At 40.0% G+C, this 16,677-nt stretch overlaps 1 protein-coding gene across 1 annotated transcript in view; it reads left to right on the forward strand.

The window, feature by feature from the left end:
- Prp4k (Pre-mRNA processing factor 4 kinase) overlaps nt 1-16,677 on the forward strand; it is an 82,692-nt gene that overhangs the window by 16,922 nt on the left and 49,093 nt on the right. Inside the window, exon 5 of the mRNA XM_068366986.1 lies at nt 7,697-7,941. Coding sequence (XP_068223087.1) covers nt 7,697-7,941 — 245 coding nt within the window. The remainder of the gene's footprint in view (nt 1-7,696; nt 7,942-16,677) is intronic.

Here is a 16,677-nt window from a genome sequence, read left to right on the forward strand (position 1 = left end):
AGTGGGATAAGTTCATGAAGAGGAAGAAGAAGAAATCCAAGAAAGACTCATTACCTCCAGGTTCGCCGTCGAAAGGTAAGGAGTGTCGGGCCTCTTCTTCGGTCTCTCGATCTCTTCCTTCAGATTCTTCCTTGCCTCCTTCCTCCAGGGGGAAGTCAAGGAAGAGCGGCACCATTGATTTAACACCCATTCCCCGGGGCAGGAGTATCAAGTTACCTCCCCCGGTGGGATAGTTTCTTCCGTCATCGGAAATAATTCTATTACCGCTTCTCGTCCAGATAACATGCGAACGGTATGGCCTGCCCTTGGACTTCCTGGTTCTCCTTCGGTGGAGGTGTGGAACCAGTTCCTCGCAGGCACAGTTTTACCTCAGGTCCCTTCTGTTTTGGAACCCTCGGGAGTTCCGGGCCTCGCCAATATCCCATCAGCTCAGTCGGCAGCCGCTGAAGTGTCAGAGGAGGTAATAACGTCAGCTCCTGCGGAGCCTACTTCACCCCTCGCTTGCGTTACTACGAAACAACGTCGCAAGCGTGTTCATCACGATACCTCCTCCTTCTCCTCCTCCTCCTCGTCCTCGTCGCCTTCATCCTTAGAGGATAGGAGAGAGAGAGAGAGAGAGAGAGGAGGAAAAGGAGAGCTCGCTCTCAGTCGCCAAAGCGTTCTCGTCGGAGAGAGAGGCGACATAGGAAGAGACGTCATCGCTCCCGTTCTTCCTCGCCTTCTATCTCGTCACGAAATGTCTCGCCGAGAAGTGATAAGCTCTCTTGTCACAAACATAAGAGGAATGCTTCCTCGCGCTATCGCTCTGCCTCCCGATCGTCTTTCTCTCGCGGGGAATCATCTAAGCGCTATAAGAAGAAGAGCTCTACAATACGTTCGCGCTCTTCTTCACGAGAGAGTTCTCTCAAGCGCGATAAGCGCTCCCGTCGGGGCGAGATTAAATCTGATCGCGCCTGGAGCGCAACCAAGCAAAGAGAACACTCTAAGTGCGATTCCTCTCCTTCACATTTATTCACGAGGAGCTCAGCTCACGCTGCGCAAGCGAGAGAGAACACTTCCTCTCGCCGTCGCTTAGTATCTTCAGAGAGAGAGCACTCCCGTGCGTCAAACTTCCGAGCGCTCAAGTCGCCGGACATATCCGCGCGAGGTTATTCGCTGCGCCCTCGCGTTTTAGACAGATCAGCACCCATTCCCGTACTTTCTAATGAATTACGTAATATGGGCTTCGCGAGAACTTCGGAAGAAGACTCAGGGGTTCATCCCTTCTCTTCGGCTGAGAACAGAGGGGAAAGGCATGGCCGCCGATCAACACACACTCTTATTGAGACAGTACCGTTAGTTCGGTCGCCCTCGCCTAAACCTTCAACTTCCAGGCAGGATCCTGTGTGCGCGGTGCCATCAACCAGCGCTCAGCCTTCCTTGGGCTTGTCGGCAATGGAGTATGCTACCTCGCCATTGCCTTCAGACATTCGGGCTTCAACCGCCCTCCCTCACGAGGAATTAGCGCGACCTGAGGATTCCTCGGAGGAACAACCATCAAAAGATTTAGAGTCCGCCTATCTGAGAGCTCTTAAGAACGATGTGTAACATCTCAGGTCTCGGAGATTTACACCTGTCGCCTCGTCATACCGACGCTCCAGCATTAGACAGACTATGTCGTCCTCCACCAAACCCTTAGACCAGAATTGAACTTCCCTGGTCTATTCACACTGCAGGCCGTCTGAGGAAGGTCTCGCAGGCGGTCTCGGGGGAAGCGAATTCCTTGAAGTCTCAAGGATCCCACAAATTACTGCAGTTTCCTTTCTCGAGGCAAAGGCGCTTTTACAAGGTCAGAGACGCTAATCCTTCTCCTCTGACACTAGACCTCCTCACAGCAAGGCTTACACCTGGCTGCTCTGCAGAGAGACTCTCTTCCCTTCCAGTCTCCTTTACTGCAGCAGAAGCCTCGACAATGGAATCGGCGTCAATGTCTCTTCTAGAGGCACTTTCCTGGTTTGACACATGGTCTGGCACAGTGGGCTACCTTGCTAGTCATGAGGACCTCTCAAACCAGAATTCCATGCAGTCCCTGCAGGAAGTCTTGGCTGCTGGGGCCAAGACTTTGGACTTCCTAACGGCTACAGCCGCAACGATGTGGGGCAACTGGATTCTCAAAAGAAGGGAATCAGTAGTCTCCAGACTGCATAGGAGCATCGGTAAATCTGAGAAATCGGATTTGAGGAACTCTGATCTTCTTTAACCTCTCCTCTTCTCTAGACAAGCAGTCTCCTCTACCCTAGAGACTTGGAGGAAGGAGACGCAGGACACTGCAATGCAAAAGGCTGCCTCCTTTCGTCCAATGCAACAGCAGCCAACTCCACAACCCAAGGCAACAGTCGCAACTTCGCTGCCAGCCAAGAACCTCAGCCGCCCCTCTTTTACACCCAAACCTATGGGCAGAGGAAAATCGGCTCCTCCTAAGGCTAAAGGCAGAGGGAGGAACCTTAGACAAAAATAGGGTCTCGTCTCCCCCCTCGCTGTGCGTAGGGGGGTGCCTGCAGGGGAGTTGGAGGAGGTGGAAAGCTATGGGGGCCATGCAATGAACCATAAAGGTGCTTCGTTGGGGATATCGCATTCCCTTCATAGACTCTCCTCCTCCTCTAATTCCTCCCCCGATCTCGTCCTCCCAGGTCCCTCGGGATCCCGGGAAACAGCAAGCCCTAGCTCGGGAGATACAGAGCATGCTTCTAAAAGACGCCATTCAAGAGGTCTCCGACTCTTCCCCGGGGTTTTTCAGTCGCCTCTTTCTGGTAGAGAAAGCCTCGGGGGGTTGGAGACCAGTGATAGACCTTTCGACTCTGAACCTGTTCGTGAAGCAGACTCCATTCAAAAGGGAGACAGCGGCCTCCGTGACCCAAGCAGTACGTCCAGGAGACTTCATGGCATCTGTAGATTTAAAAGATGCCTATTTCCAAGTGCCTATCCATCGCACCTCTCGGAAATTCCTTTGCTTCCTGGCTCAGGGTTGAATCTTCGAGGTCAAAGTCCTGTGCTTCGGCCTTTCGACCACCCCACAGGTCTTTACGAAAATCTTCGAACTTGTATCCTCGTGGGCGCACAAACATGGGATGCGTCTGCTAAGATATCTGGACGATTGGCTTCTCCTAGCCTCGTCCAAGGAGCTAGCTCTGGATCATCTGGGAAGACTTCTGAATCTTTGCAAGGATCTGGGGATTCTTGTAAATGCGGAGAAGTCTTGCTTTACCCCGACCCAAGTCTTAACCTATCTGGGTATGTCCATCAACACCCAGGCAGGGAGAGTGTTTCCGTCGGAAGACAGGCTTCGGAGACTGGATTAGTCCATCGCCCATCTCTTATCTCCACTACCACCTTCAGCCAAGTCGTTGCAGTGTCTTCTGGGCCATCTTGCCTCTCTGGAGAAACTAGTTCCAGGAGGGAGATCAAGAATGAGAAGTCTCCAATGGCATCTGAAGACCCATTGGTCTCAGAAGTCAGACTCCCCATTCAGGGCAGTGGAGGTTCCAAGTCTGGTGCGACAAGACCTTCATTGGTGGTCGTCCAGAGAGAACACCCAAAAGGGCATTCCCCTCCAAAACCCAAGTCCGAAGTTAAAACTCTTTTCGGACGCGTCGCTACGGGGATGGGGTTCCCACCTAGGCCCCAAATTAGCATCAGGAGTTTGGTCGCCGATAGAGAGTTCTCTCCACATAAACCATCTAGAATTATTAGCTGCCTGGAAAGGCCTAAAATTCTTTGTAGAAGATCTACACGGTCGAGGGGTGGTTCTGATGAGCGACAACTCCACAGCCGTCTCGTACATCAACAAGCAAGGGAGTACTCTGGCAAGAGACCTCTGCCTGTTGGCTGTCCAGATTTGCCAGTGGGCGGAAAGCCACAACATTTCCCTTTCAGCCAGGTTTATTCCGGGCCGGAGAAACATCGTGGCAGATCAGCTGAGCAGGCATCACCAAGTGCTGAGTGGAGAATGGTCTTTGGATCCTCGAGTAGCGAAGACAGTAATAGCTTTGTGGGGTCTCCCACAATAGATCAGTTCGCCACTTCTCTGAACGCGAAACTTCCCCGCTACGGGTCCCCAGTTCCAGACCATCAGGCAGCGATCCAGGACGCCCTCCAACACTCCTGGGACAACCTGGATGCCTATGCCTTCCCTCCCTTTCGCCTGCTCAGGAAGGTGATCAACAAACTCAATATCTCACGAGACTACAAACTAACTCTAATAGCTCCGGCTTGGCCAAGTAGAGAGTGGTACGCAGATCTCCTTTCCCTGCTGGTTCAAGTGCCGAGGTTTCTACCTCCAGAACCCCGTCTGTTGACGCAGCCACACAGTGGTATCCCCCACGGGAGAATTCCCTTCCTGAAACTTCACGCCTGGAGGCTGTCCAGTCTCTCCTCAGAAGCAGAGGCTTTTCAGGAAAAGTGGCTGAACACATGTCCAGGCACCTGCGCAAGTCTTCCACGAACCGCTACCAAGCAAAATGGAGTGTGTTTGCAGCTTGGTGTAGAGGGCGAGACGTGTCTCCACTCGATCCCTCTCTCCCTTTAGTCGCAGACTTTCTGGTTTACCTCAGGGAGGAGAAACTCCTGTCAATCTCTGCAATTAAGGGCTATCAGTCAGCCTTAAGCCTCATCTGCAGACTGAGAGGAGTTGACCTTTCCACCTCAGAAGAGATCTCCTTGTTGATTCGAGGTTTTGAGAGATCCTGCCCCCCAGTGGAGATTAGACCACCGCCCTGGGACGTGTCCCTGGTCTTACGCTCCTTAAAGAGCCCTCCGTATGAGCCCTTAAATAGGGCCTCTGATTTCTTCCTTACCCTTAAGACCGTCTTCCTAGTAGCGCTGGCCTCGGCAAAAAGGGTTAGTGAACTTCACGGTCTATCCTACGAAGTCACCCATACACGAGGTTGGGGGAAGTCTCTCTCAGCTTCGTGCCAGGTTTTGTGGCCAAAACCCAGAACCCTTCGTCTGCTGATGAGAGGTTTAAGGAGTTTCAATTTTCTAGCCTCAATAGGGCAACTCAGGATACTGACAAATTACTACTGTGCCCGGTCAGGGCGTTAAGGAAATACCTGAAACACACCAGACCTTTCAGACCACGTCTCCGTCATCTCTTCCTCAGTACCAACAAGGTTAAGAAGAGAATCTCTCGTAACACCATCTCTTTCTGGCTCAAGAAAGTTATTGCGAGAGCTATTCACGGAGACTGAGGCAGCCCAACCCAAAGCCCATCAAGTTAGGGGAGTGGCTGCCTCGCTGGCGTTTAAGAAGAATTTCTCAGTCTCCCAAGTCTTAAGAGCTGGAGTCTGGAAGCGCCAATCTACATTCACCTCTCACTATTTATCAGATGTGACACATAGGTCTCTAAACACCTTTTCTATAGGACCTATTGTGGCAGGTCAGCAGGTGCTGTAGCTACCTTTACGCCCTTTCAGGGGACAGTAGCCATTGATCGAGGATTCTGAGTTACACTAGGTTTAGAAGAACATCCATCTATCTTCTGCTCTTTCTTCTTCCTCCCATCTGGGTATCCTAGTCTGTGACCAGTTTCGGCTGGACTCATCAATGGAATAAGGTATGAAACTCATCTGACTCCTATCACAGGGTATATGTTATGCTCGTTGTCACGAGGGTTCCCCTTTCAAGGTCAGGGAACCCTTGGTATGAAAGGGTCCTGGTATTGCTCCCGACCCTCTTCATACTGAAACTTCGGTTTCTACGTATTTACAAACCTTCAGTCATGCTGGATTTGGGGATCTACAGAGAAGTTAATGGGAGATTGTTCATTAGAGTCTAGTCTGAGGACTATCTTCTCTAGGTGTAGAGAATACTTCATCCACCCTGACTTCAAGACTAAGTCTCCTATAGTAAAGAATGAGGATTTGTATTTAGTGTAGGAACAAATGACAAACTTATAACAGAGTTTGTATTTTTCCTAACATACAAACCCGAATTCTTTACTCAAATCTTCCCTCCGTCGCCACCCCCTAGATAGTCCTAGCTAGAATCCGATTGAAGGTACTCAGTAGCTACCGGCCGGCAGTCCCCCACCCCCATCGGGGGGATAACTACCGGCCCGGTCGTTAACGACCTTGTTAAGGTTTTCTGCCGTATTTTCCAGTTCGCGCTAGAATATCTCCTATAGTAAAGAATTCGGGTTTGTATGTTAGGAAAAATACAAACTCTGTTATAAGTTTGTCATTTTCCATATACAGTATAAAAGACTACACATATCCAACTAAAATTTTCTAATTTTTCCATGGGGTGCATATGTTACAGTACATACCAGAATTTAAAATAGCCTTTATATTGAAATCATTTGGGTTATTGCCTAAGAGTATATTGAAGTTGGAATTCTCATTTATCATTTACAGTATCAATTTGATATGCAGTATATTTCATTGTATGCATGGTATTATACTTAACCCTTTTACCCCCAATGCTATTTGGAACTTTCCAACCCTTAACCACCAGGCATTTTTCTTTTTCAAGCACGTTTTGCAATATATTTTTTTTTTAAATTGCACTGACAGCCTTAATTTTCGTCATAGAGAGGTCAGGTTGGTCTCATTATTTTGGAAAATGCCTGAAGTTTCTCATTAAGTTATCTAAAATATGCAAAAAAAATTCAAATAACAGCTTTTTGCAATAACGTACCGGTATGTCCATGGGGTTAAGGGATGAGTTTTGTGAAACGTACCAGGACGTCCATTGCTGGTCGAAGGGTTAAGTGCTCTAATTTTATAGAATTTTGTTTTGTACTCCATTATATACCAATAAACTTATCCTTTGATGATACTATGAAATAGTAAGATAAGATTTTTTAAGATTTTGAAATTGTTTGGTAAATTTTGCAAATCTAGATTATTCTGTAATAGTAAAGGGGCAGGTAAAGATGTTTACTGTCGTAAAATGTGTTAGATGCCCATAAGGTGAGTATTAGAGCAAGGTAATAATAAAGTAGGTCACCATCTAATTATTTAGGGAATAAGGGGAATAGATACAAAGTCAAAGGTAGAAACCAAAGCAGCAAGAGGTAGAAACAGTGCTTCAAAGAACATTCAGTGCCATGCAAGGCATATCAACAAAATTTCCTAACTCTTACTTTCTCATGTCAAAGGTGTAACTAAGAATGAAGCTATTTTGACTGCCAGAACCAATAGATCTGACTTGTAAATACAGTACTCTTCTACTGCAAGTAGCTCTACTATCCTACGAAATTTTTTTCGGACTAAATTTTTTGGTAAAGGAAATCTCTATTAACCCTTTTACCCCAAGGCTATTTGGAAATTTCGAACCCTTAACCCCCAAGGGTTATTTTTTTTCAAGAACATTTTGCAGTATATTTTTTTTTAAATTGCTCTAACAGCCTTAATTTTTGTCATAGAGAGGTCAGGTTGGTCTCATTCTCTTGGAAAATGCCTGAAGTTTCTCAAAAAATTATAAAAAATATAAAAAAAAAAATTAAATAGCATTTTCTTGCAAGGACGTACCGGTACGTCCATGGGGGTAAAGGGATGAGTTTTGTGAAACGTACCAGTACGTCCTTTGGGGGTAAAAGGGTTAAAAGTAATGGCTTGTATTTAATCATTTACAGTATTTGGTTTTTACGATGTTTGATATTTATTTGGGTACTTAGTGGTTAATGCTAATATTTTTTTTACCCATTTATCAAAACTAGGCAGCCCTTCAAGCATGTCTTGGAGCATATATGAGTGATGTAGAAGACGAAGAAAAAGAAGTTGTTGTTCCGAAGCCTCAAGTCATAGAGGAAGTTGACGTTGAGGAGGAGGATGATGACGTTCAGATTACGAGGGTGACCAGAGAGGAGGTTGTAACTGTCGAAGATTCAGATAACGAGGAAGTGAAGAAAAAAGAAAGGAAAAAGGATCGAGAACCCAAACCCAAAAAGAGAAAGCGAAGCAGGTATTTGATATTTATATATTATGCAAATGAGTTTTACTTTTGATTAATTTGAATAATTCATTCACTGTCCTGAAACTGGTAACAAACGTAGTCTGTAGAGGGAATAGTTCACATGTTATTGCTTCTCATTTATGGCTTTTATAAATAAGATCTTAAAAAAATTTGTTGAATTTGAGAAATCAATCCATTTGTATGAACCAAATGCCTTTGTAGGGGTGCAAAATGAGAAGCCACTGCAATTTGACAGATGCAGTTGATGTAGATTTGTCAAAGGTTCATTCAGAGTTGGAATTGAAATTACTATAGTTTTAAATATGAGAGTAATGAATGTTCAGTATGTATTTAAGGGATAGAGTAAGAGAAGTGCTGCAGTCAATTTTATCAGCACTGAATTGCTTATGAAGAACTGTTAGGCCCCTGAATAAAATCCAGGAAATCAGTAAATGACATGTGTTTGAGAGTTCTAGCGTGCCTATGTTCCCTCGAGTGTTATGGCGCAGCGATTGGTGCGGGGTTGACTCCTCTCTGCCTGTGAGATCTAAGGGCTGAGCATTGGCTGGTTGCCGTAATGTATTATCAGGTACTACTAGCATTGCACTATCAGATATGTACTTATAGCAGTAAGTACTGAAGTAGAAATAAAACTTTCTTTTACCTAGGTTTTAAAACTATATTAACAGAAGCTTTCAAATCAGGAATTTTTTCTCAAATGTATCAATTTGTAGGTTTGTCTGCTTTGATTTATGAATCGGTGTTTCTTCAGGAAATTCATATTTTGCAATTTTCTCATTAGATGACATTAACAATCTTTCAAAATTATAAAACATTTTCATCGTTCGATAAGGGTTTTACGTGTTAGCATCTAGAGAGGAAATGTATTGATTTAGAGGATTTGATATTTGTACTGGATTACAAGAATTTTGATTTTGTCTGACCCATCAAAATGGTTTTATAGAAAATGTTCCATGTTTAGTTGACGTAGCAACAAAAACGTACAAAAATTAATCAAATGATTATGATATTCATGGTAAATTAGTAATGTTTGGATTGAAGTATATCTTGGTAGGAGATTTTAAACATATTGCTCCTATAGGCCACATTTATAGTCTGTTGAGTGTTGCCAAACACTGCAAACTCAAGTTCATAATAAGTTCATATTATTACTTTTAGTATCTCATTTTCATGTTCTGCTGTACTATTCACATTTTTGGGTATACTTTCCTTTTTCCTATTTACAAATTTGTAGCCCATTTTGCTTTACCAAATACATTTACATAATGTCTCGTCATTTCACTTTCATCTTATGTTAAATCTGTAAGTTTGGTATTACTGTACATCTTCTTTTATCAAGAACAGCTGTTACTATGATATCTTCAGTAATTTTGAGTAATTATGCTCTGCCTCTTCAGGAATTTCTTTGCTGTGAATAGCTAGTTAAACTATTTAGAAATGGGCCTGCGAGATTTCCACATCCACTGTTTGTGCCTGTTCTTGCAACAGTGCTGTTGCTTGCTCCCTCACTTATTCCTTTGCATGTTGCTCGTTCAGACATGTCTTTCTTTGGATGCAAAGTCTTCCTCTATTTCCTTCATGAAAAAGAAAAAAAATAATCTGTTTACCTGCATAGAACAATTTTCAATAAGTAATCGCAAGAGTTGGTGGTTCTCCTTTGTCACAGCAGTCAATTCCTCCTGGTAATGCTTGGCTGTAAGATATCCAAATACCTTGCTGCTGGCAACAACGTTTCCCATAGGAGAGTAGTGCTGTCATCTCATGTGATGCAACATAGGCATTACTAAAAGGTCTTTGCAGCATATTCCTTTGGCCCATATTTTCACCTTTTTATCCTTTTCTACTTCTGTTCCTACTTCCTTTTTTCCATCTTGTTGACCAGCCACTTTCAACTTTATTTAACTGGGTGAATGAGGGGTTTTCCCACAGTCGGTGCTCAGTTGTCACTCAGTCTCTAGCACATGGCTATCTAGCTGAAATTTACCGGTAATTGATCAAATCAAATTAGATCATTGTTGTTGTAGTGTTGATAATACCCATCACACTTTATCCTTTGATCATAACAGCTTGAGCATCAGCTCAAATGATTATTATTTTAGTTTATAGCCTCACAAGATTATCATGCAATTGTAAATAATTCCTTGTTGGCTAAGTAGAGGTCTTTATTTAAGAGTTCTTGTACCAAGTTAGGGATTACTATAAACGTTTTCTTAAGATTGAGTTAATTTTTTGTCATAAGGGGCTTACTGGTAATTTGCTACTTCAGTAATCATTGATTCTTTTTGTGAATAGATGGTATTCCCCTACCTCTCCATATCATGTTCTAGTGACGACTCTGTGCCTTTGTTGCCAAAGAACAAGCCCATTAAGACAAAAAAAGTTGTGTTCTTACCCAAGACAGAAAGCTTTCTGATTCCAGGCCAGCAACTGAGATTCTTTCCATGCCTTGAAAGATATTAAGTATCTAGTAATCCAGTGTTCATTTCATTTGACTATATAGTTGGAAGTGTTTTAGACTGGAGCAGCCTCAGCTGTTCAAGATGTGACTTCTTTACGTGATGCTTTAGAATTGTGTGTGCTGCATATTCAGCCATGATTCTTATTTGTTTTATTTACCATTGCCAAATGATGCATTGGACATTGCATCTAATATTGAAATGAGAATGGAGGGAAATGGAAACATTAAAGGCTATGCCAAGCCTAAATTGCATGAAACCCTTTTTGTTCTCAGATCATCATCTGTGAAAAGTCTAATAGGTGCAGACTTATTCTTTGCAAGCACATTATTTACCTTCTGTCAATGAGGCATTGTGCCAACAAGCATCAACTTCGGTGCCATTAATTTGAATAAATTTCCAGCTGGAGCCGAGACTTCGTAAGGATTTGTTTTTAAGTCTTGGCAATTGCTAAGAGGCTCGAATGGTTGTTGGAAACTACTGCTTTCCCACCGTTATCCCTACAGTAAGGGGTCGGTTGCCTGATGCACCCTCTCCAAAGCCTTCTATCAAAAGCATCCTCCTCCACCAAACCTCTTCTCTCCATATCATCCTTCACCTTATCTTACCATTTAATTCTCTGCCTCCCTCCATCCTAACAGGTTCCTCCCAAGCCCTCCTGCTACCATCCATCCTCAACACGTGCCCATGCCATTTCAGTCGTGATACTCTTATCGCCTCTGTAATCTTTACTTTGCCTGTTATCCTTATTTTATAATTTTCTAATCTTTCGAAGCTGTGATACTCCTATAATCCTCCCCATCATTCCTATCTTTGTTGGTCTACTACTTTTGGACTTGAATTTCGAGTGTGCTGGGTCATGCAAAGCCTGAAATGTTGGCTATAGCAGTGATAGGTTTATATATAAAAAATATTACTAATTTTTAAGTATTATGTATGGTATAGTTTTCTTATTCTTGGGATAGCTTCTGTGTTGTAAGAGAGACAAATAAGATGTGCAGTTGCTTTAGATTATTTTTATTCTACTCTTTAGTAACATTTGTGGGAACAAATAAGAAGTTATTTTATCTATGTGTTCATTGATATACTGGAGCTTCTTTGAATTTTAGAAATGGTATGAGGTATGAAAAGTTTGAAACATTATAATGCCAGAAAATTCAGTTTGTTTCTAATCCTGTAAAGGGAAAATTAGAAGTGAAAATTTTGATAATGATGAATGATGATTTTAAATGTTTTTGAACCTTTCAAGTTAATTTGACTTTATGCTAAGTAAATGGGTAAACGAAATAACCATTGATTCGTAGCAATTCAAGTTACGATTTTCAATATGAGAGACTTTCTGCTACTATTCTCCAGTCATACTAGTTCACTTCCAGTCTTGTTGTTGAAGCAGTAACACTTTAGAAAGTTCTCTCTCTGCTTTACTTTCTTTCCACAGATCTAAATTGATATAGGGTGGGCTTTTATATTATTATCTGGCTGTAATGATTATGTCATCAGTAGTCAATTTACTAGAATTAGGGAGAATTAGAGCATGAGTGGAGTAAAAATGAAATGTTTTTGCATAGGTGTTCGATCAAAGTACATAGGGAAATTGATGTAGTTATTACTGTCTGTTGTGGTAGGTTTTTTAGCTTTCATGTTGAGTCCCTTAGAGTATTTGACAGGTGATCGATTCTCGTTACGTTATTGTATTTGATTATGAAGTTTTTTGCAGTAGAAATAGGTACTTTTGGAAGGCCATGTTCCTTTAAAGTGGTTTTCTTTGGAATAGAAGCTCCAGGTTCTAATTCTCAGTTAATGTCAACATTAACATTTTGATTTCCTAAATTGTAGTTTGTATAATCACTGAAATTCCTGATTTGAAATTTGTTATGTATAAGAATGACTATTTGATATAGGAAATACTTAGCTTGAGACATTACACTCGCTGTGATTGCATTAGTTTTGGCTGTTATGTAATAACATGATAATGAGATTGAAAATACCTTTGATTATTGCTTACCAGGTATCATCCCTCAGATAAGCATCATGATTAATTCAAGATTTCACTTGCCTGTGATGTATTATGCAGTTGTTGCGTGAAAAGAGAAAAAAATATTGATATATGTGAGGGATTTAAGCTTTTTTCTATAATGACTGAATAGTTAACATATAGTGTGTAGTTAATGGTAGCCTTCTGTACCTATGACCATTTTTAAAATGCCTTTAATCACTGGCTGCGGGCTTCACTGTTTACAGGATAAGTATGGAGCTGTTGCAACACCAGCTCTGCTCTGTCGACAGAGGCGTAAGTACCCAGGCAGAGGGTAAAGGGATGTAGGTTATATTTTATTATTGTTTATTTAATGTATGATGGTTTAACCTAGCCTAGAGAATTTTTGTGGGTCTTATGATAAATTAAAAATTATATACATAAGGTGTTTAGTGCATATAAGAGCAGGTAATTTTTTAGATCCTTAGTTCTTTTATTAATCTAAGGAACCACGATGGCGAAGAAGTTACAGAGAGGTATCTCACAGTTTGAATTTATCTATATAAATATCGCCTTTCCATGAAAGACAAAGCAAAAGTACCATATTTCACCTACCAAAACATTCATCCACCTATACTTACATCATTCTTTATTTTCCTGGAATGCTGTTCTTTCAAATGACATTATCTTCAGATGCATGAATCACCTTTTTTTGCACATTAAATTTTGCCAAGTAAAAATATCATTCTCATTTCTGTTAGCATCGTATAGTACATTCAACATAATTGACATCTTTATCTTTGTGGTGAGGATTGTTTTACAGTAATACATACAGTATTCCTCAATTTTCACTGCTTTCTAATTGATAATGAACTTGAGAATTATACTTAGATTCATTAATTAGACTGATAGTTCTTACCATAGCCAAGGTTTCTAAATAGATATCTTTAAGTCTGGGACCCCTGTATGTAAAAGGGCAGATTTACGTACTTGCTTTTCTTGAATTTGAGATCCTGCCACATGCATTGACTGTATCTGCAATGTTGTGTATTGATCCTCATTAAATATGAACTTCTTATATTAACATATAGTATTAGGGTTATCTGTATACTTTATAATTCTTTATTCAGGGGTTGCTTTGTGTGATCTGGTTATGATATTCAAGACCACAGTTTTTAAGTTGCATGGACAGTTTTTCCTGGCAATTTTTGTTGCTCACACTTCAAGCATTTTGGAAAAAAATTAGCTTGAGTTGGTTTATATTTTCTTAAGTCTCCTTTCAAATCCTCATAGTTTTGCATAGCTGGATAAAAATTTAAAAGAAATTCATTTAGATTTTGTACCTGGAGGGATATATAAAGATTTTCTTCTGAACACTTTTTAATTTTCTAATAGAAAGGGACCTAGTTTGCTTATGTATTTCTCTTTCAAAAATAGTTCTTTAGGATAACTAATCACAAAGAAGGATTAAAGGCCTTTGATTGGATCCTTGCTAGTCTTGCTTTTAATGTACAATACTTCAAACTTTATTTAGTGTCCAGATTTTTATTATGCATTCAAGTCTTCGGAATTTTATCGTATCCAATAATTCTTACTCTACTTGACTGATTTCCAACCAAGCTTTGTAATATTCAATATTTGTTGTGATTTATATTCAGTGTTTTTAATGCAAGGCAGTGTGTGTATTTTGGGCCTTAAGTAAATTACAATTTCCCTGATTATTTTGTCATTCATTTAAAGTATATGTTAAATTGAAGATTATACAGCTACAATCATGCACTGTCTCTATTTAACAGGTTCAAGAATCTTTAGTTTTTTATATAAATTTTGAATATGTTATTGCAATCTTTAGCAAATAAAGTACAGTATTTCTTAGCTCACCTTGAAATTGTTGGAGAAGCAAACTTTTGAAGAATTTGATGAGTTAATGTATTTTCATGGAATGCAATGCGTTAGTTCCTTTAAAACAAAGTTCATGTAAAAACTTTAAATGTAAGAGAAAGTAACGATAGGGTAGAAATAATCTTAGTGTGAGGCTGACACGAGATGATATTGACAAATTAGTCTTAGAGAACAGAGTTGAGGTGCTGTTGCTAAATGATTGCACAATGGAATAAGCATTCTTTTGTACATCTATTTGGCATAACTAAGAGCTTTTTCACTGTTTAAGCAATTTCATCTCTAATGATTGATAATTAACAATCATGATTTTGTGAAAACAACTAAGTTCACAACTTGATTCATCCTGTGCACCTTCCCACATCAATAGTATAGAGTTGTATTTCATATTGATTCACTATTATCCTAGAGAGGTTTTAATTAAAGTAAATAGATTATGTATATTCCATTGTATTCCATACATACCATACAATTTTTTAATTCATTTAGAACAACTGCATTTGCCTTTTCTTTAGTATGTCATGAAAATACAGTAGGTTAAAAAGTGCATGAACAGTATGTGGGTGGCGTAGGGGCACTGGGAGGCTTATTTCTGCGCATCATATGCTATTCCCGTTTGTACTTATCCAGAAAGTGCTTATAGGGCTTAAATTTTTGCTTGCCGACAGATGCAATACTATTATCCAAAGTCAAAATTGTTTGCTCGTATTCAGTTATTACCCGGGGTACTTTTGTTCAGTACAATATGTATCATAATGTCTTATGGCTAAAATGTACTTAAATAGTTTTCGAGCAATTTATTTATCAGTGCATTGCTTAGTATTCTTAACTGACGTGAAGCATAATGCCTTGTATTTTAGTTTCACCCTTGATTAATTTTCGCTCTGATAAGTCGTTGTTTACAAGTGCCCGATGTTTGGTAAGAAATTAGATGAAAGTTTGTTTGTTTGAAATCAGTCAGTATAAAAATATAGCTTCCATTCTTTATATATATTTTCTAAATGGTGGACTTGAGAATTAGCAATAATGTTATCGCTATCTTTTTTTAGAGCCATGTTCTATGTTACTTTCTTTGTTACTTCCAGTCTGAATATAGATTAGCTGGTCACTTTTCTTGGCTTTATATTTTTCCTCTTTTTATTGTTTGCTATTCTTTGAAAGCTTTCTTACCATATTACTTGCCTTCTTTATGTTTCTCATGAATGCATGCACATTGTAAATAATAAAAATAATCATACTTATTGAAAATGGGGGTTACTTTGAAACTTGGACAAAGGTTCTATAATGCAGATTAGTCATGTGAATTCATCTTCATAACTGGGGCTAACAGTTGCTGTAATGATTATACATTAACCTTTCTACCCTTGCCACTTTAGCATCAGTCTTAGCACATTTCATCACTGTACATACTCAGAATTGTCATGAAAGTTTGCGATTGGCGGTCAACAAGCAATTTGATGGTATTTACGATTTACCAGAAGTTTGTTATACTTGGGGTTTTTATTGGGTCTTGAACAATGCTGCCATAAGAAAGTTTGTCTTGAAATTGTTTGTTGCCAGTTTCAGAAAAGATTAAGAAATTTCTGAGTCATAGAACTGGTCACATACATTTATGATACTCGAATGGTCTTTAAGGCAGTCACCCAATAACCTTGCTACAGATCACACCTAGTCAATGACAAGAATTGTTTTAACAAAATGGAAGTCAGAATTAAAAATTATAGGGTGATTATTAGAGTAGGATGGTTTTGAATACAGGCTAATAGATTTCTTGTATGGTTGATATTAGATGTCACGAATATTTATAGGTCTAGTTTATAGTTCATGTATATTTCTTGTATGAATGTTAGTCATATTTCTTGGAGTGTTTGATACGATCATGATAAGAAACATTGTTGAGTAAAGTAGACTCCATAGGTTTTTCAATATACATGTATTAGGTAACAAAGATATTTTTTTTCGTATTAATAATACCAATATACTTGTGTATATTATACGGGTTATGGTTTCTAAAACTAAAAATTGACCCTGTAGGATATAATTTTTCCTCTTAACATAGAGGAGATTAAAGTATGCACATATTTTTTTTTATTGAAAATTCTTTTCATATTTTGCTCAGTTTTGCTTTATTTTCTCATTTTCCATCATGTGATAGATTGTATACGGTATAGCGTAATCTGTACAACCGTTATATACTCGGGTGGATATTTTTATCTATCTTTGTAAAAGGAAGTTTAATTATTCCCTAATACTGTTTGACCTCAGTTTTCACAGTCAAATCATTTGTAGAAAGTAATTTTCAGTAATTCTGGAAGTGCTATAGAAAAGTATTTTTGAAATTACAGTGCTATTCAAAAAATTCCTTTTCCAGTAGATTAAATACTATTCCATCTA

The sequence above is a fragment of the Palaemon carinicauda genome, chromosome 44, assembly GCF_036898095.1.
Source record: "Palaemon carinicauda isolate YSFRI2023 chromosome 44, ASM3689809v2, whole genome shotgun sequence".
Taxonomy (NCBI): Eukaryota; Metazoa; Arthropoda; class Malacostraca; order Decapoda; family Palaemonidae; genus Palaemon; species Palaemon carinicauda.